This window comes from Carlito syrichta, unplaced genomic scaffold (genome assembly GCF_000164805.1).
Source record: "Carlito syrichta isolate Samal-C Ts95f unplaced genomic scaffold, Tarsius_syrichta-2.0.1 Scaffold305546, whole genome shotgun sequence".
In the NCBI taxonomy this organism is placed as follows: domain Eukaryota; kingdom Metazoa; phylum Chordata; class Mammalia; order Primates; family Tarsiidae; genus Carlito; species Carlito syrichta.
This window is the reverse complement of record NW_007249642.1, coordinates 468,495-492,176: the sequence shown is the minus strand read 5'-3', so window position 1 is coordinate 492,176 and position 23,682 is coordinate 468,495. Positions and strand designations below refer to the sequence as shown.

Genomic DNA, 23,682 nt, shown 5'->3' with positions numbered 1-23,682 from the left:
TTTTCTTAAATAAATATATTTATTTATCTGAATTAATTAATTATAACCTAAACTTAATTATATTAATTATTATAATCTAAACTTTAATTTTGTTTTATTTTAGGGAACAATTGGTTTTCATGATGGAGATCCACTGGTAAGATATTTTCCTTTGAACAAGATACAGTTTTAATTCAAGGATCATGTCATCGTCAGATGAGTTCTCTTTTAAAGATCTTCTGTAATATGCTGGGTTTCTGTGCTTTGTTCAGAGGGCAGAGCAGTCTGTAACACTAGTGGGCTGCTAACTTGAATATACTCAGATCATAGCAGTTTTTCATTATAGAAGTATCTTTGTGTTTCTACAATCTTTTTACTTTATGGCTAGGGCATGCTGTCACTAGAGCACCCCAATTTTAAAGAGATGGAAGTCAGATAACTCCCTTTAAGCTCTGTTTTACTTGTAGATGAACAGTCTGGTGATTGCAGTAAACTGCGCCAAATACAGTTTTGGCTCATTTGCTGAGTAGATGTGAACCTCAGGAGAGGGCTGGCCTAGTAGAGGGGAAGGGAAATGGACCAGGTCATGGCACAATAGGTTTTCTGTAAGCGTTTTGTCTCTAATAAATTAGACCTGAAGTACATATAGCAAAATATGAACATTTATTAAAACTGGATGGTAGATACAAGGGGAGATTTGCTATATTGTCTGCACTTTTCTGTCAGAAATATTTCTGAGTTTGAAAATGTAATAGTAAAAACAGGAAAGGGGTCTTTAGAGTTATTTAATGAATATAATTGCTTGGCGTCCTGTAGCTGAAATCCCTGAAAACACCACCCTTCACTAAGTGGGGGTCCTAGCTTATGCACTCTCTTTCTCTTTCTCTGGCAGTGTCCAAATGCCTGTCCACCAGGCCGCTCAGGATACCCAGGCATACCAGGCATGAGGGTAAGAGAACAACTTCAGTGCTCTATTATCAAGAGTATCATCCACAGACAAGACGGGGCCTTGGCTTTCAATGCTGGTCTTCCTGCTGCAGAGACCGCACAAGGTGGGGGAGGCGAGTCTGTGTTTGCTGATTCTGTGGCTTTTCTGCTGTAGAAATTCCAGCTGGTGCCCTGACAGGGCCTCCTTCCAAGACCGGATGCTTAATTATGCAGTTTTGTTGTTCAGGGAAGAAATACCTAGAATACCTTGGACTGAGAAACCCTAGAACACCACATCAGGGCTCAGGAGTTTGTCTCCTGCAAAGGGAGATGGTGGTGGGGCCATGGGGTGATTTTGTCCATAATGTACTTGAAACTGTTTTTGTAAACAACAACAACAACAAAAAACCCCCAAAACAAAAAAATTGGAAAAGCTATGCAAAATAGACAGGGCAAAAGACTTTCCAAAACTGTTTTTATCTCACTCTGCCATCATAAGTACTTCAAAAATTTCTACGAAAACAAAAAATAAATACCCAGTGCTGGGGATAATAGCTATCTCTCTCTAGTCCGAGTCTGAAGTGCTTTTGAGAAATTCCCACCGGTGGGTTTCTGCTGTGCCCTGAGAGGCCAAGGCTCTGGCTGTCTACCAGCATTCCTCTGAGGGTAACTTTGGTGGTTCCCTCAGCTGCAGAATATCTGGCCCTGGACCGGTGTCTAGTTTTCAGAAAGGTTTCTGAGGGGTGAATGTTCCGACAGACTTGGTTTTCAAGGGTTTGTCTTGCAGTTTGCCTCCTGTCACCACCCAAAGCCCACATGTCAGAACAAATGGACCGATAAGGAGAAACGGGCTTCTTTCCACGCCTGTGGCCTTCTCCTGTGCCTCTGTTGCTTTCTCTGTGCACTGAAAATTGGACAGAAAGAGGCAGAAAGTTGTACACCAGCCCTTCTTCTGCCTCCAGGAAGGCAGTGGGCATGGAGGAGGCTGAAGGCTTTCAGAGAAGCCTTCGAGAGCAGGGGACAGCAGCTGGGCTGGATCAGGGCTGTCACTTGTGAAAAGTTAAGTCACCAGAGTTGAGGAAGCCTTCATGCCCTTCCCCCAACTGCAGGAGGACGTGAGAGGCAGGGATGGGATCTAGAATACCAGGTGGGAGTCCTTGAACCCTGAGTTTCTGAGCCAGGTAATGGCGTGTTGTTACTCCAGAGTGGTGCTCTCCTGTGAATTAAAGTGAGTATTTATTATGCACAGCAGTCGTGTGGCACACTGTGCTGTGAAGATCATTTAAGGCCATTGTCTTCCTTGTAACAAGATGTTTTACTTTGAAGCACATTGAGGGAAGTAGGGTTATGTTAGGAGCCTTCTGACCACTTTTTGTGCCAGACCCAAGACAGTTCTAATTTATGCATATATTTTATTATTTATTCTTGTACTTGTAGGGGCATAAAGGGGCTAAAGGAGAAATCGGTGAACCAGGAAGACAAGGACACAAGGTAAGGACAATGGACAGTGATTAAGGTGAGGGTCACTCTCTTTGTAAGAATTAGAAATTATCAGATGTCATGAAGCATAGTGTTTCATCCTTCTTTTTCCAGTAGTGATTGACAAGTTCTCAATACTTGCATCAGTAGCTGACAAAGCATGATTCTCTAAAGTTGTTCTGTTCCAAAATGCAAAGAAGACACCGGGCATTTTCATTTTTTTCCTGTGTCTCTACCTTTCTTTCCTTTTCAAATCCATCACTCTCAGCTTTTCTCCTTGCTGCTGTGATAGTCAAACATTATTCAACTAGCTCCAGACAACATTTTATGAACTTTATGATGGGTGTTTCTGAGACTAGCACACAGAAAGGTTGGGATATGGCTCATAGCTTTGCTTCTTGAATTCTGAAGTAATGTATCTGTTTATTTCTGACCTCATTTCGATGTAACCTAGGTGTTGAGTCTCTGGAGGCTAGTAATGACTTACATTACTATCTGGATAGACTCATGGAATCCACAGCGTAGCTTATGCTGGGACTGGTATGCCCTGGAGAAAAACCAAGGCTGGAACATAAACAAGGTCACCTGTTTGTCCTTTTCTTAACCACTAGGCAAGTCATCTTCAAGTGTCTAAGTATTTTGCTTCCTGCAGAGTCGAATTTTAGTCTTGGAAAATTTGATGGTATTTTACACACTCAGGCTGTTCTTTTATTTATATATTTATATATTTATTTATTTATTTATTTTGAATTGGAGTCTCACTCTGTTGCCCAGGCTGGAGTGCAGTGGCACACTCACAGCCACCCCAGCATCGACCTGCTGGGCTCCAGCGATCCTTCCGCCTCAGCCTTCCAAGTAGCTGGAACTACAGGCGTGTGCTGCCACGTTCATTGAATTTTTTGATTTGTTGTAGAGACGAGGTCTCACCAAGTTGCTCGGGGTGGTCTCTAACTCCTGGACTCAGGCAGTCCACTCACCTCGGCCTCCCAAAGTGCTGGGATTACAGGCTGAACCACTGAGCCTGGCCAGGCTGTTCCTATTAATTCAGGTTCTCTTGACTTTGTTGACTGTGTCCTTTTAGCCCTTTATTGGATAATGACAGAGGATTAGTCTTTTTCTTTGGGAGTCAAGAAGTGGAAAGGCAATTTATCAATCTCTTTAGGCATTCATATCCTTGAACTTCTTAGCTAAAAATCAGTCTGCTGAATAACCTCAAATAATCAGGATAAATAGGCCCATTTCTGTACTATTATGGTGTTTGGACATTTATTTTAAAAGTTTTCATTACACAGGCTACACACAGTTAAGGCAGTTTATTTACCTGAGATATAACAGCTGGGTTCCTGATGTCAAGTTGGAGAACAGAGGAAAAAAATCCAGTACTTTGGAAATTTCTCTGTGTATCCATTCTCCCCTTGTGTCTTAAAACTTGTAATTTAAAAAACTGAACAAATATTTATTAAGTGCCTGCTGTATGCCAGGGTTATTCTGAGTGCTGGATGCACAGAAGTGAAAAAAATATGCCCAATCACAAGGGACTGGCTAGATTAAGGATGATATGTCCATATACTAGAATACTAGCTAGCCACAAAAGCAGGTGTGTAAGAATATTAAGTCACATGAAGAGATATTCATGAGGAATTGCATAGTAAAGCAATATGGCGGATGTCTATTATTTTTAATGCTCTACAACCCTTTCTCCTTTTGGTGACCCCTTCCTTTGGAGGACTTTTACTCCCCTGTCCCTCAGGATTTTGGGGTGGAGCTGTCAATCAGGGTGACCCTCCACTCTCCCCATGAAACTAGTATTTTTGATACCTATACAAGTTAGTTATCTAGACTTTCAAGTTTGATTTGGTCTTTGGTGGAAAACCTGCACATTTTTTTTTTTCTGGCGTATCAGGGAATTGGCCAAAATTTTGTTTGAAAGTTGTTGAAATTTTCTTTAATTTATTTCACATTTTTGTGTCACTTAAACTTGAAGGAGTGTCTTTGAAAATAGATAGGATAACCATTATAGTTAACCAATAACCATGAGGTTAAATAACAAACTTAAGAGCAGCGACTTATTATCATTTTATTGACAAACCTTGAAGGGAGAACCTTGAAGGGCCAACTGATGGACAGAACTTAAGTCTACAGCAGAATAATAGAAACAGGACGCCTGAAGTTGGAGTTCAGAGCCACAATTTTGCCTTGAACTTGCTCTACAAGTTAATGAATGAAGATTGTAAAAATTGTGTATGAATATAGGAATGAATAATACAATTTCAATAATTAAAATATTGTGGTATTGGCAGCATCATGCAACAGATCATACAGCAAATTTCATACAGCAAAATCCTTCAGTAAAATGACAATAAGTTGCTGCTCTTAAGTTTGTTATTTAACCTCATGGTTATTGGTTAGCTGTGTGCTTTCCATCTGCAGATGAAACACTTGATTCAAAGACATCCCTGCAGAGAGGGTGATACGGAGAACCTGTGGAAAATACTCCATGCCCTGCTGGGAAAATATTGCAGCTGACATATCAGTCACTGTTGTTTTGTAGCTAGTTTTGTATTTTTACAGGGAACTACAAGCAGCATTTAATTTCGCACACATGGTGACTGTCCGCTCTGTGAATAGCTAATTCACTGACTTCCCACGGGGGTTGCTGTTTCCGACTGTCAGACATAGGTGCTAATGGATAAAACCTCAGCATAATTATGAGGCTAGAACCAATATGTGAGACTCTCACTGTTCATCTAGAAATCAAGGTCAATGATCTAGACATAACCTAGCTCTCTGCATCATATGCCCAAGTATTCTATATCACTACTGCTGCTAACTTTTCTGTACAGTAGCTCCTGTTTCTAGTGAAAATTTCAAGTGTAAGGTATAGTCTGTGGAGCAAGAAAATAGGTGGATTGAAAATAAAGAAATAATAGAAATGTATTTTAATAAAATGTTATGTACATAATATTAAAAATGAAGTACTTTCCTTACAATTAACTTCACATACACAAAGAAAATAAAAAATTAAAGAAACCAAAAACAAACAAAAGATAAAAAACAGCTTCACAATTTAATATATTTATTGCCACAGAAAATGTACAGCAGTATATCTATTCTAAAAACCAAAACCCTTGTCAGAGAAAAAGTAACTTTTTTCAGAATCTGTAAAGTAATCTTTCTGTAAGAGACAGAAGTCAAGCTTCTTTTTGGATTATATTCTAACATTTTAAAATGTATCAAAAGCTGTAAAATTAATATAAAGCGTCAAAACAGTAATTATTTAGAAAATATAATGGGCAGTAGCAACCAAATAGTCAAGATAACTTAGAACAAAATTAAGAAAATTTTAAGACAAATGTGAAGGAAATAATACAACTTTATTAAAATAAAGTTAATAAAAATAAAATATTTGACTAAATAGGTAGATACACTGAGTTCCAGGATAGAAAGTTTTAATATTGTAAGTATTTTAATTGTTGCCACATTAGTCTATTAACTTAATGCAGTACTATGATTCCAGAATGCTAAACAATTCTAAAGTTCATTTGGAAGAATAAATATTTAGGAAAATCTGAAAAATCAGAGTAACCACAAATGAAAACTAAGACAAGGAAATTCTCCCTACCTGATATTAAACTTTATTATAAAATATCAATAATTAAAGTATTGTGGTATTGGTGACAGCGTACAGCAGTTCAGTAGAGCTTTATAGCCAAGGGCATTTGACAATCTGTATATGTTAACAATGAATTTTCCAACCTGTGTGGAGAGAATCTGTTCTTCAATAAATGATATTGGAACAAGAGAAATAAAAATATTTCTATGTTTTATTTTAGATCAAAATAAATTATTAATAACTAAATATTTCTATGTAAGAAGTTATGAAATTACTAGAACAAAAATACAAATGATTATTAATATATTTTGGGTGTGAAAGGGCTTTTCTCTGAGTGACATCAAAGGCATATACCCATGAAAGAAGACTGATTTATATATTAAAAAATTATATGTGGTGTGAAAATTATAATTAAAAGAGCTAAAATGAAAATCATGTTAAAAAATATTGTATCTTATGAAAAAGCTTGCATAGTCTTACCATATTTTCCTAATAATACATCCTCTGCAGACACACACTTGGAACATAAATGCATACATTTCTTTCTTTCTTGGCTTCTCTCTGTCTCTCTTTCTCTCTCCCTCTCTTTAGAAAAACTTTGAAAGGATAGTGTTGAAATGTTATTGTTATTTATGACTGAATGCCGAGATTTGGCTGGCTTTAACTTCTTTGTATACTTCGCTGTATTTTATGAAAATTCTCTAATTATTGTGGATTACCTGTAAAAATAATGAAATAAAGTAGGATAATTCAGGGGACGCTAGGTGAATTTAAGACAGAGTGAGTTAGAGCAAGCGTAGTTCTGTGTTTTTCGGTTAGAATAATATTTGTGTGCTTTTCTCTGTTGTTTTTTAGGGTGAAGAAGGTGACCAGGGAGAACTGGGAGAAGTTGGAGCTCAAGGACCTCCAGTAAAGCATTTTTAAAAAACATTTAACTAGGATATACAAACATTCTTTCTTTTCATGATTCTTGGAATAGCTTCAATTTATTTAGTATTTGGGTTAATAGCATTATTTTAACTTGGTGTTATCTATTTTTCCACAAACCATTGGGGCATAACTACTTTTTCTTTTTCTTTTTTTTTTTTTGAGTTGGAGTCTCACTCTGTCACCCAGACTGGAGTGCAGTGGCCACTCCTGGCCACCGCAGCCTTGACCTGCTGGGCTCCTGCGATCCTTCCGCCTCAGCCTTCCAAGTAGCCGGAATTACAGGCATGCGCTACCACACCCGGCTGATTTTTTGATTTATTGTAGAGATAAGGTCTCGCTGCCCAGGCGGGTCTCGAACCCACGGGCTCAGGCAATCCACTCACCTCAGCCTCCCAAAGGCGCAGGATTACAGGCTGAGCCACTGAGCCCGGCATAACCACTTTTTCAAAATGGGAGAGGGTCCCTGTTGTACATGTGCCTGAGGGATGGGTTCCTTCTACTCCATGTTGGAACTCAGTGCCTTTTTTTAAAACCTAATTTTAAAATATTTTATTACATAATCTTTTCATGGCACCATCAGGAGTAACAGAAGATGTTATTCCCAGTTCCAAAACCATATCCTGAAAAATATACATTTGTAGGAATGGCATGATAAATAGTGACTGTAAGTGACTGACAGGGACTCCAGCTCCATTTCTATGTCACAGAACTGTGGGCTAGCCTGGGAATCTCCTGCCTTTTAAAGCATAAATTGGTGGGGAAAATTATTCCCAAGTTTAAAATCATGTTCTATATAATCAAGTACAAGCCACGAAGGCGGTGGGAATGGCAGTGTAAGTTCTGTGGGTGAGTTAAAAGAGACGTCAAATCCATCCTCATGATTCCTTTTATGCAGACATTTGCTTTTTGTCACGAGTGATTGTGCCAACTTCACTATTGTGTAAGACTTCATAATTTTATAAAAAGGCTTTAGCATCAGAAGAATTCTCCTTGGACTTTCCTTTATTTATTTATTTTTGCTTGTTTTTGTCTTTTTCCCCCTCCCTTGAGTCTACTTTTGGAGATGGACTTTCCTTTCTAATCTAGAAAAGTTTTTCCATATAGTGTCACTATTTCTTAGTATTACCTTTGGTTAGGACAATATCCTTTTTCTGGATCAGCTTTTATGATGAGGTTTTTTTAAATGTGTGCTTCAACTAAAATAATTCCCTTTTCTGCCTTTTCTGTTTTACAGGGAGTGCAAGGCTTGAGAGGCATTACCGGCATCGTTGGGGACAAAGGGGAAAAAGTAAGCTGGTGAAGACAAAAACATGAGGTCGAATGCATTAAGTATTTATCCGTTGATGCAAAAGGACTTGTATGCAAACAGGAAGTGGGATAATCCATTCAGTGTTGTTTCCTGTTTGTTGATTTGGGATCATGTCTTAGAGGGAGAACTGAATACATATTTTTTGAGTAAAGAAAACACCCTCTCATTTTCAGCAGCATGGCAGTTCGTGGATGCTCTGTGAACGTGTGGTTGGGTCCTTGCACATCTGTGTGGACGCAGATGCTGGGCATCAGCGGGAGGCTTGCTGTGTGTTATGTATTTAAAATCATCCTGAGCCGGCAGGGTAGCCATGTTTTTCCTGTTCATCAACTTCGGTACTCAGCACTGAGAACACAGACACAGGCCTGAGAACTTTGGTGGGGCAAGGCAAAGATGGGAAGATGGGAATGGAGAAGCGGAAACAGGCAGGACACCCCTGAGACACGGGCACCTGTGGCTCACCTGGCCAGCAGGGCCACACATCAACCCGTGGCCTGGTCAGAGACCAACCTCTCTTGGCACCTCTAGGGCAAGGCGATCTGCAGGTGCTGGGAGACTCTGAGGGGAATGAGGCCTCCACCAAGTGGCTGTTTATTGGGAGGGACACATAGGTGGATGCTGACTAATGCAAGCAAGACAGCCGTGAGGGTGAGGGAGAACAGGGGCAGGGGTTAACTTGAGAGGGACGGAGGCCCACAGAGGAGGTGGCCTCCGAAGGGTGCTGAATGGCAGGACGTGGCTGGAGGAGGATGGAGGGCGGGCCACTGGCTGCCTGAGCAGCCGCTGGAGGAGCAGTGGGAATCTGCCCTCCAACACATGCCCAGGGCGGCTTTTCAGGGCGTGCAGGGGCGTGGCCAGCCTCTCCTGGGCTCTAAGAAAACTGACTCTACTTCTTAGAATGGTGAGACAGTCCACTCACAGGCCCAGAAAATGCATAAAGCCCCTTTGCCAGGCACTGTTTCTGACCCTGCCTTGTTCTCTTTAGAGCCGATTCATGCAGGGAAGCACAAGCCCTTTGCAGTTAATGGGCCACACGTGCATTGCAGATGGTGTCAGTGAGACGAACTCTTTCCTTTTTTTTTGAGTTGGAGTCTCACTCTGTTGCCCAGACTGGAGTGCAGTGACCATTCCTGGCCACCGCAGCCTCGACCTGCTGGGCTCTGGCTATCCTTCCGCCTCAGCCTTCCAAGTAACTGGAACTACAGGTGGACGCTACCACGCCTGGTTAATTTTTTTGATTTATTGTAGAGATGAGGTCTCGCCAAGTTGCCCAGGCGAGTCTCGAACCTGCGGGTTCAGGCAATACTTTTGGGTGAATTAAAGGTCTGACTTATTTACAATATTTTCTCTCAATTTCATTTTTTTCAGGTTCTTTGTCTCTTCTAAGTACTTCCATTCTGCGAACTTTCCTCCTCCATCTCCTTTTAGACTATTTTTTTCAAAGAACGTTGTATTTGTAGAGACAGATTCTTTCATGTTTCTGTATTCATGTTACTGTAAGCAATATGCAGTGTGTCTCTTCTTTTATTAGATAAAAGGTCCCAGCAGATAGTACTCTGGCCTTCCCTTTTTCTTGATTTAAATCATTCCTAAAATATGTGACCCTTCACTTTAAAACCAATCACTGTTCTTGATATGCTCTTTATTTGAGATATTTTTCTATTTGGTATTTTTCAAAATTTCTCTTTTCCTCTAATTTCTGTTAAATTGCTTTCAAAAAAAAAAAGGAAAGAGAGATGGAAAGAAAGAGAGAAAGAAGATCTTTTTGTGAACTCAAACCTGTGGTTACCTAGTAACAGTGATTTGGATCTAAGTTCACGCTGAACAGCAATGAGAGGGAGAGAAAAGAAGAGAGAGGGAGACAAGAGGAAGGTGAAGGAGAGAGAGGGATAGAGAGAGAGAGAGAGAAAGAGAGAGAGAGAGAAGAGAGAGGGAAAGAGAAGATTAGCAAGAGGGAGAGAGAGAGAGAGACATCGAGAGGGAAAGAGAAGCTTAGCAAGAGGGAGAGAGAGAGAGAGAGACATCGAGAGGGAAAGAGGGAGAAAGAAGGAGAGTGAATGAGAGCCCCAAAGTCATTTTATAATGAGGAAGCTGGGCTTTGCCCTAGTAACGCAAGATCAATGACGATTTCAAGGTCTGTTTCAGGTCTTCCAAGTCTCCTCTTCCCTAGTGAATGTGGGATGCCTTCTGCTTTATTCTAGCTTTTGGGTATCAAAGAATTCAAGGCTCTGTGGTGCCTCTGTTTCAGTGGTGTGCTTTTTATGGTTCTAACTATGCCTGAACCTTCTCAGAGATTTTCTAGTTTTGGATCCTTACTCCAGATGTGGCCCACCTGGCTTTCTTGGCCTCATATCTATCTGATATTTTTGCCTGTTTTCCATGTATTTTGTCATCTTCTGATTTCAAACCGGTTCAGGAGGAGACTGCCCGTTCACTGTCCTTGTGCCTTCTTATTCACTTAGTAGATAAGCACAAGAGTTAAAGAAGGGGGTTGTATTTTGCCAGGTAACTTAGGTAGAGAACACTAAAGTGGATGGATTCTTAAAACGAAGAGAAGAAGGGCACGTGTACAATGTGTTGCCAGTCCAGAGATAGTTCCAAGATAATCAGATTTATACAGCTCTGGGTAGTTCTGATGCTATCTGTTGGATTCTGCTGTTGGATCTGCTGTTGAGAAAGAGTTTGTTTCCTTTACACAACCAGAACCTGACATTTGCTTGGGATGGGAAAGGGGACACACTGATCCTTCTAACAACTCGTTCTTCTGAGTCACATGGTGGTACTAGGTCTTACTCTAGAGCTTATCCTAGATCCGGTGGGAGATGCAGAAGTCCCTCCTGCAGAGGCAGTGAGAGTGTGACAGCTGTTCTCAGGGTGACTCCAAGGCCTTTATCATGAATGAATTTCCATGAACATTCAGAGGCCCAGAAGGTGGCCACCAGACCTCATCCTCTAGATTTCCCAGGTTCTCTGAATGAATGAGTACTGGTGTTTTAGTTCATGCCAGCAACTGAGCATGGTGGCAGTGTTAACTTCAGGTTTCCAGAGTGGCGTCAGGTCTTATTGCGGCACTGCTGGTGTGACATGTGTTCTTGTGTCTGGGTGTTGGGTTCAATGACACAGAGTAGGCTTTACAGGCAAGAAACTGCATTTTTATCTGACTGCAAACTTTCTTTACGAAAGTTGGGTGTGCCCTTTAACATACATGATTGATGGCAGTTTTGTTTCTTCATTGTTATTTTGCAGGGTGCTCGGGGCTTTGATGGAGAACCTGGGCCTCAGGGTCTTCCCGGTGCACCTGTAAGTGACTTTCCTTCCACAAAACCCAATGAAAGATGTTTTTGTTGTTGCTATGTGTGTGTGTGTGTGTGTGTGTGTGTGTGTGTGTGCAAGTATCTTTTACATGTGAATAATTAAAGAGGAAAAAAGAGCAATAGTTTTTATACTATTTAAAACATTTTAAACTAAGACAAGCATCTTTCTTGGGTACAAAGAAATGTTCTTCTGACTTGATATGGGTGTTTCCTTCTTACAGGTTAAATCAAATTGTTAAGTATCCATGCTTGCTGTGTTTTCCTCTAGCTTTGATCATTAGGAAGCTCATAGTCACAGTAACTCTCTCATTTCGAGTTCCTGGGCAGCTCTGTCCTTTCCCCCCTGAGGTTTCTGATCTCATTATTCCATATTTTGGCTGCCAGGTATCATTATTGCACGTGTCATTATTATAGGCTCCCTCAAGCCATTTTTTGGAAGGGTGCAACCAAAAAATAAGTCATCCATTAGTAATCACCTATACTATACAGAAAATAGAAAATGTATAAATAAGATAGTATTTCCAGCTATTGAGGTTCTATGTTCCCATGGGAAGGAGAGAATGTGAGTCAATGGTGAACCTCAGGGTCCAGTCCTAGAGAGTAGCAGAGGCATTCATGCAGGAGGGCCTGAGTGGAGGCTGGGTGAGTGCCGCTGAGGAAGGCACCTCAGTGCAGGAGAGGCACTGCGGGTGGTGATGGTGTACGTACTGTCCTGGGACTGCCCCTGCCTGGAGTGGAAAGTTGGTGTTGGGAAGGTGAGATTGTATGCATAAGGCAGAACAACATTGTGGAGAATGTGTGATACCAATCTGGGCCATTGAAACTGATCCAACAGTAACAGGGAGTCGTTCAAGGTTCTAGAGTCATTAAGCAATTCGACAGTATTTCAGGAAGACACATGCTCTCGTCTGTCACCACCTATACTACATGTCAGTGTTAGCTGGATAACTTTGGCAGAAACCATTATTGCTGACTGGGAATTAAATAACATGGAGAAAAGATTAGCACCTAACCAAGCCTCAACTCACCGTGCCAACCAATGACACCAGCTGGTGTGTGGATGTGGTTCCCGGTGTCATAGACCCTAATTTATTAGATGTTATATCCAAGAGCACAAGTGCATTGGGCATTTAGAGTGAAAACAAAAGACATGCACATTCCAGGGATTTCTGTGGTGTCATCATTAGCTAAGACAGTGCTGATTTTATAGTACACTTCCTTGAGCTCGGGGTCCATGACAGCACAATGCTGCATGGCAGGAAGGTGACAGAGATATGGATAATGCTTACTGATTTTCAAGTCTATCAAGAGCGACTTTTACTTGTGGTAATGACACTTTGTTTTCACACAGGGTGATCAAGGGCAGCGAGGACCCCCAGGAGAAGCTGGTCCCAAGGGAGACAGGGTGAGTCCCCATGCATCTGTCACCTGCTGCTGCTTCCTTGACATGCCCTGGGTACTGTGATAGCTGACCATGTCTTTTGTCTACTCCTCTTCTGCTCTGCAGGGGATCCAAGGACCTAGAGGGATTCCTGGCTCCCCTGGACCTAAAGGAGACACGGTACGTCCTGAGCTGTGGACATCAGGCACCTTTTCAAAGTGATAATTGAGTTGGAATAAAACTTTAGGAAATCATGAAGGAATGAAGGCATCTAAGGACAGTGTGTTTCTTTGTGTGTCTTTAGGGCTTGCCAGGTGTGGATGGCCGTGACGGGATCCCTGGAATGCCGGGTGCGAAGGTAGTGTTGTCACTGAGTCCATGAATGGACGGGCAGTCTCTCTTCTGGCAGCTGAGCACACATTTCCGTGTCTAAACCACCAGATTCTTTTTTTAGCCAGCTTTGGCTTTTTTCCTGCTTTTAATTTAAAAATCAAGTGTCAAATACAAAATACTAGAATGGAATATTTATTTGCTCGTTCAGGAACTCAGTAAAATTGTCCTGTGGATGAAATTGGTTGAGGGAAGTTGTGCATTTGGATTGAATTTGTGTCCTATATCCTTGCCCCACGCCCCCACCCTAAATTAAGTCACTTCATAAAAGTGCATGTAAGGTCAGCTCTTGGGACAACCCCTTACTCAGAATGTCTATGGTCCTCCTTTTTAGAAGAATTGCAGCGGATCATATGGGTCAATCATATGAGACAAACTTTGTTTTTCAGGGTGAACCAGGAAAACCCGGGCCTCCCGGGGATGCAGGATTGCAGGGGCTGCCAGTGAGTGTTTGGTTCTTTAATGTTAATTGGTTTACACGCATGCTTTAAGATACAAACTCTCAGGGGAGACACTTGCTACATAACCTGATATGTTCTGAGGAAGACACCATGTTCTACATTTTTACAGTTCCTATTTGCCTTTCATACTTTTTCTCTGAAGTTATTTCTGGAGTAACTGTAAATCATAAGCTTTAATTTTATGTTGTGGATTGGTCTTCTCTCTTGAGTTCATGCAGCCTTCCTTGTCTTTTTTACAAACTCCGAACTGTGGGACAACTTTTGACCAGTTCTGGAGTTCGTTAGCAGGCTTGACCCCCAGGAAGGTTGGTGCATGCTCTGGGGACCATGGAGACATAAGATGTCACTTATGGACTAGGTGCTGTTTTGAATTAGGATGGTGTTTCCCTGCGCTAATGTGTCTGGAAGTTCATGTAGACTGTACAGAGGTGTTCTTGGCTCTTTGGAGGCAAATGTTTCAAGTTAATAAAGGAACCTTGGTACTCTCAAGGACCACCCCATCTAGTGTGACATCTGACGCTTGTTAACTAATGAGAGGGTATTAGGGCTCCCAGCAGTACCAAGTACCAAGGCCCACCCTCCTCCTGCCATTCCCTTTTCTGCTGCAAAGCCCAGCACTTTGGACAGGCCCTTGTGTTGTCCTGTGCATGAAGCAATGTCACAGCCTGGTAGCCTCTCCTTCCTGTTACTGCCTCTGTTGACCTGAAAATGGCACCGGGTTCTCCTCTGGAAGTTCCTCCTTGAAAAATGACTCTAGCACAGAGGTAAGATGTGCTTAAGGGTTCTCGGCCTTAACAAGCCAGTCACAGTAAAGCAGTGCCCTCTGACCCGGGGCAGTTGTGAACCAGACTGTCTGGAGTCTGGGAGTGAGGAAGGCTTGCCTCACAGTGGAGCTCCAGGGGTGTCATGCTCCCTCAGCCTCTTGTGTGTGTCTCCTGGCTCTCAGCTCCCAGCCAGGAGTCTAAATCCACATTCCCCGTGCATTCTTTCAGGGTGTCCCTGGAATTCCTGGTGCCAAGGGTGTTGCTGGTGAAAAGGTAAAAGATGAAAACTTTTAAATTGATGTTTTTCTTAATTTTTTGATTCTTTTATTGATATATTTTATGTGTAATGTTTAATATTTTCAACCTGACTTTCATTTTATATTTGATCCTCCGGAGGAATAAAAAAATAAAGCTTGATGTCTTCAAATGCTAACTTTTCTCTCAGCTGCAGAATGAATACTTTAACAAAGTATCACTGATGAGACTTCCTTAATGGACTGTCATCTTTTGTCAGTATAGAACAGAAAATATCATTGTTCTTTACCTCTTAAGCTGTAGAAGATATTATTAAGCCATAAGACTTATGTCAGAGAATATTAAAATGATTCAATTTAAACGAAAAGCGATTGGGCATTTTGTTTACAGACTGATCGAGTAAGTAGTACTTATGTTCTACAGAGAACGAATACACAAGCAACTGAAAACAAGAGATGCAAGAAAAATTGAAAGGGTCAAATGTAGCTTTGCTTGAGAGTAAAGAAGAAAAGGTGTGTCATGTAGGACTGATCACTTTTAGAGGACGAGGCTGCAGTTTCCAATCTTGGTGACCTACAGCATTTGGGGCAGAACTGGTCATGAGCGATGAGGAGGGGGTGGTGTGTCCATGTGTGTGTTTCCTGGGCAGGGGGGGGTGGCATGTCCACACACATGCGCTCTCTGGATGGGTGGTGTTTCATGTCCACACATATGTGCTTCCTGGGTGGGGTGGGTGGCATGTCCACATGTATGTGCTCCCTGGGTAGGTGTGGTGATGCGTCCACACGTGTGTGCTCTTTGAGCAGGTGGTATTTTATGTCCACATGTGTGTACTCCCTGGGCAGCTGGGGTGGCATGCCAACACGTGCGTGCTCCCTGGGTGGAGGGTATAGCATGTCCACACGCATGAGCTCCCTGGGCTGGCCGGAAGGGCTCTCAGCAATGTACCCTGTGTCCTTGTGTGACCTGCACTTACTAATGCCTGCAGTGATCATGAGAGGTAAATGAGCACAAGGGCTTCATGAGGGCAGGAGGCGACAAGGGAAGTCAGAATATTCATGACATGGGGAGGAAAGTCCTCTGTTGAAGGGATCCTCTCGCAGGAAGGCTAAAGCCCCTCATTTGTTGCCATTTGACCTTTAATGTACCCCAGGACTGACAGCATCTGAGTCTGAAGGGCTTTGAGGTCTCTAACACAAAGAGGCCCTGCCAGCCACCCCTCTGTGTAGGTGCAGTCAGGAGGGAGCAATGTCTGACACCGAGTGTGAAAGAGAGTGTGGGAAGCCAGGTGGTGAGTGCTCGTTGGCACTAGGGCTACTCTGACTGTCACTTTTTGCCTCCAGGGCAGCACAGGCGCTCCAGGGAAGCCAGGCCAGCTGGGGAATTCAGGCAAGCCGGTAAGACAAGACACCTTGACCTTTCCCATTCTAGCCCACATGAGCAGGGTGCTAATTCTCTCTCCCTGCCTTCCTTGTACAGGGCCAGCAGGGACCTCCAGGTGAGGTGGGACCCCGAGGACCCCGTGGGCTTCCTGTGAGTACTCCTTTTCTGTAGTACTTTCCCAAAGCACTGTTCCTTCATTCGTTCATTCATTCATTCATCCGTGAATGCTGTCTGTCTGATGTTTGAACATGCACTAGTTCATACACACAGGACACAGAATTGCTAGTTAGAGATATAGTATGTCTTCTTTTCAGAAAATGGAAACAAAAATTAAGTGCTTGAAAGAAATATCATGACACCTTTTGCTCCCATCCTGTGTGGAAGGAAATATTTTCGTGTGATTTTCAAAACCTTTGAGATATAATTCACATACTATATAATTTACCCATCTAATGCATACTGTATATTGATTTTTAACATATTCACAGAATTGTGCAACCATCACCACAATCCGTTTTAGAACATTTTCATCACCTACAAAAGAAACTCTGTACCACCTGCAGTCGTCCAGCATATCCTCCCAGCCCCTCAGCTTTCAGCAGCACAAATCCATTTTGTGCCTATAGCTTTGCTGATTCTGGAAATTTCTTATGAGTAGACTTATACAATATATGTGCTTTAAAAGATGATTGACATCTCTCACTTAGCAAACGTTTCAAGGCTCATCTATGCTATGGCATGTGTTGGTACTTCATTTCTTTTTATTTTTGGATAATATTTAATTGTATGGGCTAATTGTGTGCCTGTGTCACATTTTCTTGATCCATTCACCTAGTGATGAACATTTGGATTGTTTCCATGTTGTGGACATTGTGAATAATGCTGCTGTGAATATGTGTACAAGTTTTTGTGTGGATGTGCATTTTCATTTCTTTGAAGTATGCACCTAGGAGTGGATTGCTGGATTGTGTGGTGACTCTGTATTCTGCACTCTGCCTTTGGACAAACCACCAGACATCCTTTAGTGGCTGTGTGAACGTGTCCATTAACATCAGCTGTGGCAATGCTTATTTTCTCACTAGATACAGTTTAACCCTTAGAATTTGATTGGGAGGATGAACATCATGCACTTACCTTTGGCTTTACAAAACCCCCTCTGGCCATCAGTTTCACCTCTCATCTTCATGCTAGATAGTGAACAAGAATTCCAAGTGAGAACACAGAACATTACCAGATATCATTATTGCTTCTTTTCAAGCATTCATTGGGCATGTTGCATGAGGATTTTCGTCCTTGAGAAAAGTGAAATATTCTGGGTGTCTTGGGCATGAAGGTGGAGTTTTTCCCCTTCTCACAGCCGTTTGTCAACTGACTTCTGCCAGGCGTTTTCCTGAAGTTTCTCTGCAGCCCCACATACCTCATCAGCTCCTTGCTTATTCTTTTCTTCTCTGTGAACTACTTTTTTCCTTTTTTTGAGTCGAAATCTCACTCTGTCACTTAGGCCAGAATACAGTGACACAATTATGGCTCACCACAGCCTCAACTTCCTGGACTCAGGCGAACCTCCTGCCTCAGCCTCCCAAATAGCTGACATTGCAGATGCACGCTATCACACTCAGCTAATTTTTTGATATTTTGTAGAGAAGAGGTCTCGCTGTGTTGCCCAGACTGGTCTTGGGCTCCTGGCTCAAGCAATTCTCCTACCTCAGCTTCCCAAAGTGCTGGGATCACCGGCGCGAGCCACGGTGTGTGACCATGAATTTCGAATTAAAGTACTTTTCATACAGTGACTGTCGAAGCAATGAGATGGCAGCCAGATCACATTTCCCAAATGATGCAAATACTCTGTGACCAGCCTGGGAGGATTCAGCAGTGTGGAGACATTAGAACCCTGAGAGTCTATACTGTTGTGTCTACTGTTCACTTCAAAGAGCGGAAGACTCTGTGTATCTGAAGGAGTGCTCTTGGAGCGCCTGCTGTGTGCTGGACCTTGGCTGAACACATGTGGCCAGAGTAGGGTGTGCCACATGCTGTGTAATGCAGCTACAAGCAGGGGGTAGCTCCTCAGCAGGGAATGGGGTAGGGATGATCTTCTTGTGTAAAGGAGGCGGGTCAGGGGAAGTTGTGCTGATACAGGGTTTGGGGCCTGATTTTTAGATTTTGACTTTTGCATTTCTATGAGTCTAAGTTCTTCCCACTGTTCCTGCCCTTGAGGCACAGATCCTGGCATCCTTTCTCTGTCACATTTTTTTTTTTTGTCTGTGGGAGGACCTGTCGATTCTGTCTTTAAGATCTCTTATCTCCGTCTCTTCTTTCCCATGCCTGTTTCCCCCTCCCTGGTTGGGGCAGTGCACCACTTGGATCACTGCAGTCACCTCCTGACTTGCAGTCCCAGTTCCAGTCTGCCCTTTCCCCTCTGGTGTCTCCCCATAGCGTGCACTTGGCATCTTGTCTGGGCTGTTCTTTGTTCTCCAGGACTCTTGCACGTTGTAGGGTCTCACATCCATGACCTCCCCCCAGGACCTCAGTGGTGTCTCCACAGTCCTTGGGACCATCAATTATGCCAATTACAATCCCACGGACCCTGGGCCTGCTCACAGCCATATCGGTCTTTCCAAAGGGTACTTCCCTAATCACTTCTTGTCCCCGTTTAAAATCTTCAGTGGATTCTCATGACAGGAAGAGAAAGTCAAATGTTCTCAATGGTCTGTGGACCTCCTAGGTTTTCCTTAGATTTTTGCCTTCTCCAATCCAGTGTTCAAGTCCCGTGACCTCCTCGCTAACTCCCACACACTCTCTGCCTTCCCTAGCCCCCCTGTTTCCCTGTGTTTCATAGACAGCTCCTTCCCTGTTCCTCCAGCTCAGCACTCGACGTGCCTCTGAGAAGTCATTGGAATATCATTTCTATCATGAAGACATCTCCGATGATGCCCTGTTCCCCAGATAGAAATGGTCTGTCCTTGTTCTGAACTCTGTAACCCATGGCCCTTGTATATCCCGTGCAGGAAGGCACAGGCATGTCTGATCCATTCATGTTCCTCAGTCTCCTTACTCAGACCCTGCCACAGGGAGCTCTCAGTAAATAAATATTACTTGAAATGACTGGAATTAGAGGCACCATAAATCCTGCTATGCTGAGTACATTGGTGACAATTAACTTTTCACCTGCTGTAGATTTTTCAGAAAAATGTCATATTGGGTGATAAACATGGTGTTTCTGGAGCAGAGTTGAAGCACCAAATCTACATACTAAGAGATATGATTGCTCTTTCACTTGACATCGTTACATTAGGTTTTGTAAGTAAGGTCGTATGTTTTTAACTGCCTCACACGCCTGATCTGTTTTTCCTGCAAATCTCACACTGAGTAGAAGGCATGAGGACATATTTCCAACGTGTCCTGGAAGCATGTGTTGGAGACATGGCGGTATTTCCGTGTGTGTTTGCCAATACCACTGCAAAATCTGTGTGTGTGTTTGAGTTTGGTGCCTCCTGTGACTTCACATGAGTCCCTGTCTCATGACACAGGTCCTGCTTCTGACTATTTCCATCCCATGCCCTGGGTTTATGCTGGTCAGGGCGGCTCCTGGCCCCAGGTAGACAAGTAGCCAGAGCCCTGATGTGGTCCTGCCTGTGGTGGCTCCCGGTCTCTTTCTCTTTCTGACTTCTCGGAACTTGCCCGGGCTCTACCCTGCTCTGTGTGTGGCTGCTCTGTGTGCCTTCTCTGTGTGTAGCTCTGTCTGACCCATGTGTGCTGCCCACCTCCAGCTTCCCGAGTGGGCTGGGCTTCCCAAGTGGGTTGTGCACAGCCGGCTTCTTTTCTCCTGTGTCCCCAACCCCAGCCTGACAGTCACACAGCAGAATCTCTACATGGTGTGTGCTGATGACCCAGGCTGCCCTGCCCCGGGCACTGTGTGCTCCCTCTGTGATAGTCTGCGAAGTTGATGTGTGTGCAATGATTGTGGTTGAGACAGTCCCTCCCTGCCTGTGTGTGAGGGAATCTAGAAACCTACAGGAGAGAAAATATAAGCTGTGTAGTATCATAAACTGCAACAGGTTTAAAACATATATCTTTGTGGCAAATCAACACATTATCGTTGTGGAGGACTAATACCATCTTGCAATGTTAAATGAAAATGGGTTTGTAAAAGCAACAATCTATAGATGTCATAATTGTTCTCCTGGGCTAATCAGCATCCTTTTTGCTAGAGACAGGCACTTAGTATATAGGCTATAGGCACGTCGTATATAGCTAAGTATAGTGATTTATAAATTCTTGCTTCCAATTCGGCAAGGTACCAGGATAGAGTTCATTCCTCAGCTAGTCATCATGATGGGTAAGTGGACAAATACAACAGTCTTTACAAGCTAGAGTGTAATGGAATAGAATCAATTTTTCTCGGTAAAATAATGTAAGTATTTTTGGCAGTGTAAGTATAATTAAATTATCTGGTATTTTTTGTAGTCTCCTAAAAGCCTCACAGCTCCATTTTAAAAGAGAAACCTTCACCTTGAAGTACTTGGCTGTGTGTATTTATGGACATGATTTTACAAAGTAGCACCCAGCTCTTGTTTATAAAGAGGTACCCTATGCAGTGAGCAGGGAGCAGGACTAAAGACTTATTTTTTTCCAAACAAAACTTTTGCTTTTAAAGAGACACAGGGAATTTGAAAAACAAACAAAATTTAATTAAATATTTGGGTAAAAAAATAATTGTCACGGATTTCTTTAGTAATTACTTCAGATAAAAATAGTAACTAACACTTCTACTGTGCTCACTACAAGACAAACACAGCTCTAAGTGGCTAGGTATCTTAACTAAAAACCCTATGAGATGGGTGCTGTTTTCATCCCCACCTTATGGATGAGAGGACTCAGGCACAGAGAGTTCAAGTCGCTGGCCTGAAGTTCCCAGCTGGTGTAAAGCAAAATCGGACTTCACAGCTGCGCTTGGCCTCGCGTTTTTCTCCTATACCCACGTACCTTGTAACTCAAGCCTCTGCTCTGCATGATATTTGCTTGTCAAATTCTGATGCTACAAGACATATTTAGGAAATTTTAAATTTAGTATCTATGGCAAAGACAAACACACAACATAAATGCATACAATTCTGGGTCTTACCCCAGATCTGCAGTTAGGATCAGGAGAAGAAGCTGGATAAAGACAGGGGTGAGGCGTGGTGGACACCCTGTGCCAGACATTTCTAAAGAAGCAGGGATCTGGGGCACAGCCTGGATGGGTGTCATCGGCAGAACGTCTGCATCTTCTCTAAATCCCTGATTGGCTTTTTTTTTCATTTTCACTTATATAGGGGGTACAAGTGCATGTTGTTACATTGACATGTTGTGTATGGTGGGAATTGGGTCTCAGGTGGCCCAGTCCTCAGATAGTGAACCTAATACCGATAAGTAATTTCTGAACCCGAGCCTCTCCCTATACCCCCTTATTTGTGTCCCCAGTGTCTATTATTTCCATCTCTGTGACCATTTAGCTTCTGCGTGTTCTCACTGACTGACTTCTTAAAGGGCTGAGTTGGCAGATGTGTCTGGATTTGGGACAAGTGCAACAGCACAGAGCGTCCAGAGGGAACTCAGAGCCTTTGACTGTGGTCAGTCATTTTCAGTGGTAGGCTTTTGCCTTTATCCTGGTTCTTCTGATTCTCTTGTTACACATTGAAACTCTTGTTGTCATGGCAGCGGTAAATATTAGAAACTTGGAAGAATAGCTACCTTCTATCTCATCTGAGACTATGAGGGTAGTCACAGTTGTTGAAGCATAAGAGTTCCATCATTTATTTAGCACCAGTGCTAAATTGTGGTCACCAGTACCGTGGTTAAGAAGAATGTGTTTAGGTTAATCTATGTTCTTAAAAATTGCTCCGTACACCTTGATTACTCATATTCATCTTAGCATAGTAGGGGAATTCCAGAACCTAGAATATGCAAATTTTTAGAAGATGAAGAAATCACAAGAATGGCCATCAGAAAATCCCATCTTCATATCTTATTTATAATTGTTTGATCATTGTGGGAGAAAATAAACCTTGCTGTTTTTCGCAGTGATGTGATTTCTGGAGAAATAGCTCGGTTTAGAATGGCCAAGGGTTTATAGGATGGAAGTAAAATAAAAATGAGGCCCACGTGCTATCTGTGCAGAACAGAGGAGTAGATGCCCATGATTTCCGGAGTAAATCTACAGAGGAGTACTCTACAGAGGAGTAGATGTCCGGGTCCTTCCCTGGGTCCCGCGTGTGTGTGGCTCAGTGGACACACAAGTCCAGTGGGGGCAGGCTGCCAAACTGGGGCCAAGCTGTTTATTCATATGTATTGCCAAGGCCTTCCAGTGGTTGGAAAACATTTGTGAACTGTGATAAGAACTTCTAACAGACAAGAGAAAATAAGATTCCCGCAGAGAAAATCTTTGCCATTCACTGGGGAGATAATTAATCCTTCCAAAAATAAGTAAATGGTTATACAATTATTTATCTTAATTTAGCACTTTGGTTTACAGAAGAGAAAAAAAGTACATGAATTATCTTTATTTTGGACAAGAGAGCATAATGGGTCATCTATTTAGATGTGAATACTTGAGGCTGTGTCAAGAACCAAACTTTTCCCTTCTGACATTATTAATTTTCCCATTCATTGCTATGAGTTGCTCTGTGAATTGAGGTCATGTTAACCCAATGATTTGGATCTCAGTCATGATGCAGTTGAGAAGTTATTTGAAAATGCCAATAGCACAGATCAACTGAAGAAAATCTGTCTTGAATTTCAAAGTTCTTGGTCAAATTTACAGAGTTGAATACAATCTTTGTATTTATAGATGGATGGATGAGTCTATCCAGGGGCTGGTTTTCACATAGACATACGTCCTTCCAGCTCTGTTCTCATAGGCACTGCCTCTGGCTCCAAAGTGGCTTATGGGGTTAAGGACAAATGTATCATCCCAAAGCCATATACCAGACAGGTTGTTTACATAAAATTGTGGAAAAATACTATGAGCATTTGGTTTAAATCTCTTGTGGGTCATATTACAATTATGCAATTATCACTCACAGCTAGACTGTTATTATTTGGCAAACAGTTCCTAATTCTTTAGAGAAACTGAAAATTCAGGTTTATGGATCTCAATGATTTGTTGAACTTAACGATGAATAAATAGTGTATGAGTCAGAACAGAATCAACTCCTCAGAAGCACTTATAAATATTAAGCATAAGCCGGGCTCGGTGGCTCAGCCTGTAATCCCGCACCTTTGGGAGGCTGAGGTGAGGGGATTGCCTGAGCCCGCGGGTTCGAGACCCGCCTGGGCAGCGAGACCTCATCTCTACAATAAATAAAAAAATCAGCCGGGCGTGGTAGCACATACCTGTAATTCCGACTACTTGGAAGGCTGAGGCGGAAGGATCGCCGGAGCCCAGCAGGTCGAGGCTGCGGTGGCCGGGAGCGGCCACTGCACTCCAGTCTGGGTGACAAAGTGAGACTCCAACTCGAA

General features: G+C 42.6%; 1 protein-coding gene across 1 annotated transcript in view; it reads left to right on the top strand.

Annotated features, from left to right (window-relative positions):
* Positions 1–23,682, top strand: part of COL9A1 (collagen type IX alpha 1 chain) — an 88,710-nt gene that overhangs the window by 32,225 nt on the left and 32,803 nt on the right. Inside the window, exons 15-27 of the mRNA XM_008061722.2 lie at positions 104–136; positions 872–928; positions 2,344–2,397; positions 6,854–6,907; positions 8,163–8,216; positions 11,484–11,537; positions 12,903–12,956; positions 13,059–13,112; positions 13,237–13,290; positions 13,712–13,765; positions 14,776–14,820; positions 16,146–16,199; positions 16,282–16,335. Coding sequence (XP_008059913.1) covers positions 104–136; positions 872–928; positions 2,344–2,397; positions 6,854–6,907; positions 8,163–8,216; positions 11,484–11,537; positions 12,903–12,956; positions 13,059–13,112; positions 13,237–13,290; positions 13,712–13,765; positions 14,776–14,820; positions 16,146–16,199; positions 16,282–16,335 — 675 coding nt within the window. The remainder of the gene's footprint in view (positions 1–103; positions 137–871; positions 929–2,343; positions 2,398–6,853; positions 6,908–8,162; positions 8,217–11,483; positions 11,538–12,902; positions 12,957–13,058; positions 13,113–13,236; positions 13,291–13,711; positions 13,766–14,775; positions 14,821–16,145; positions 16,200–16,281; positions 16,336–23,682) is intronic.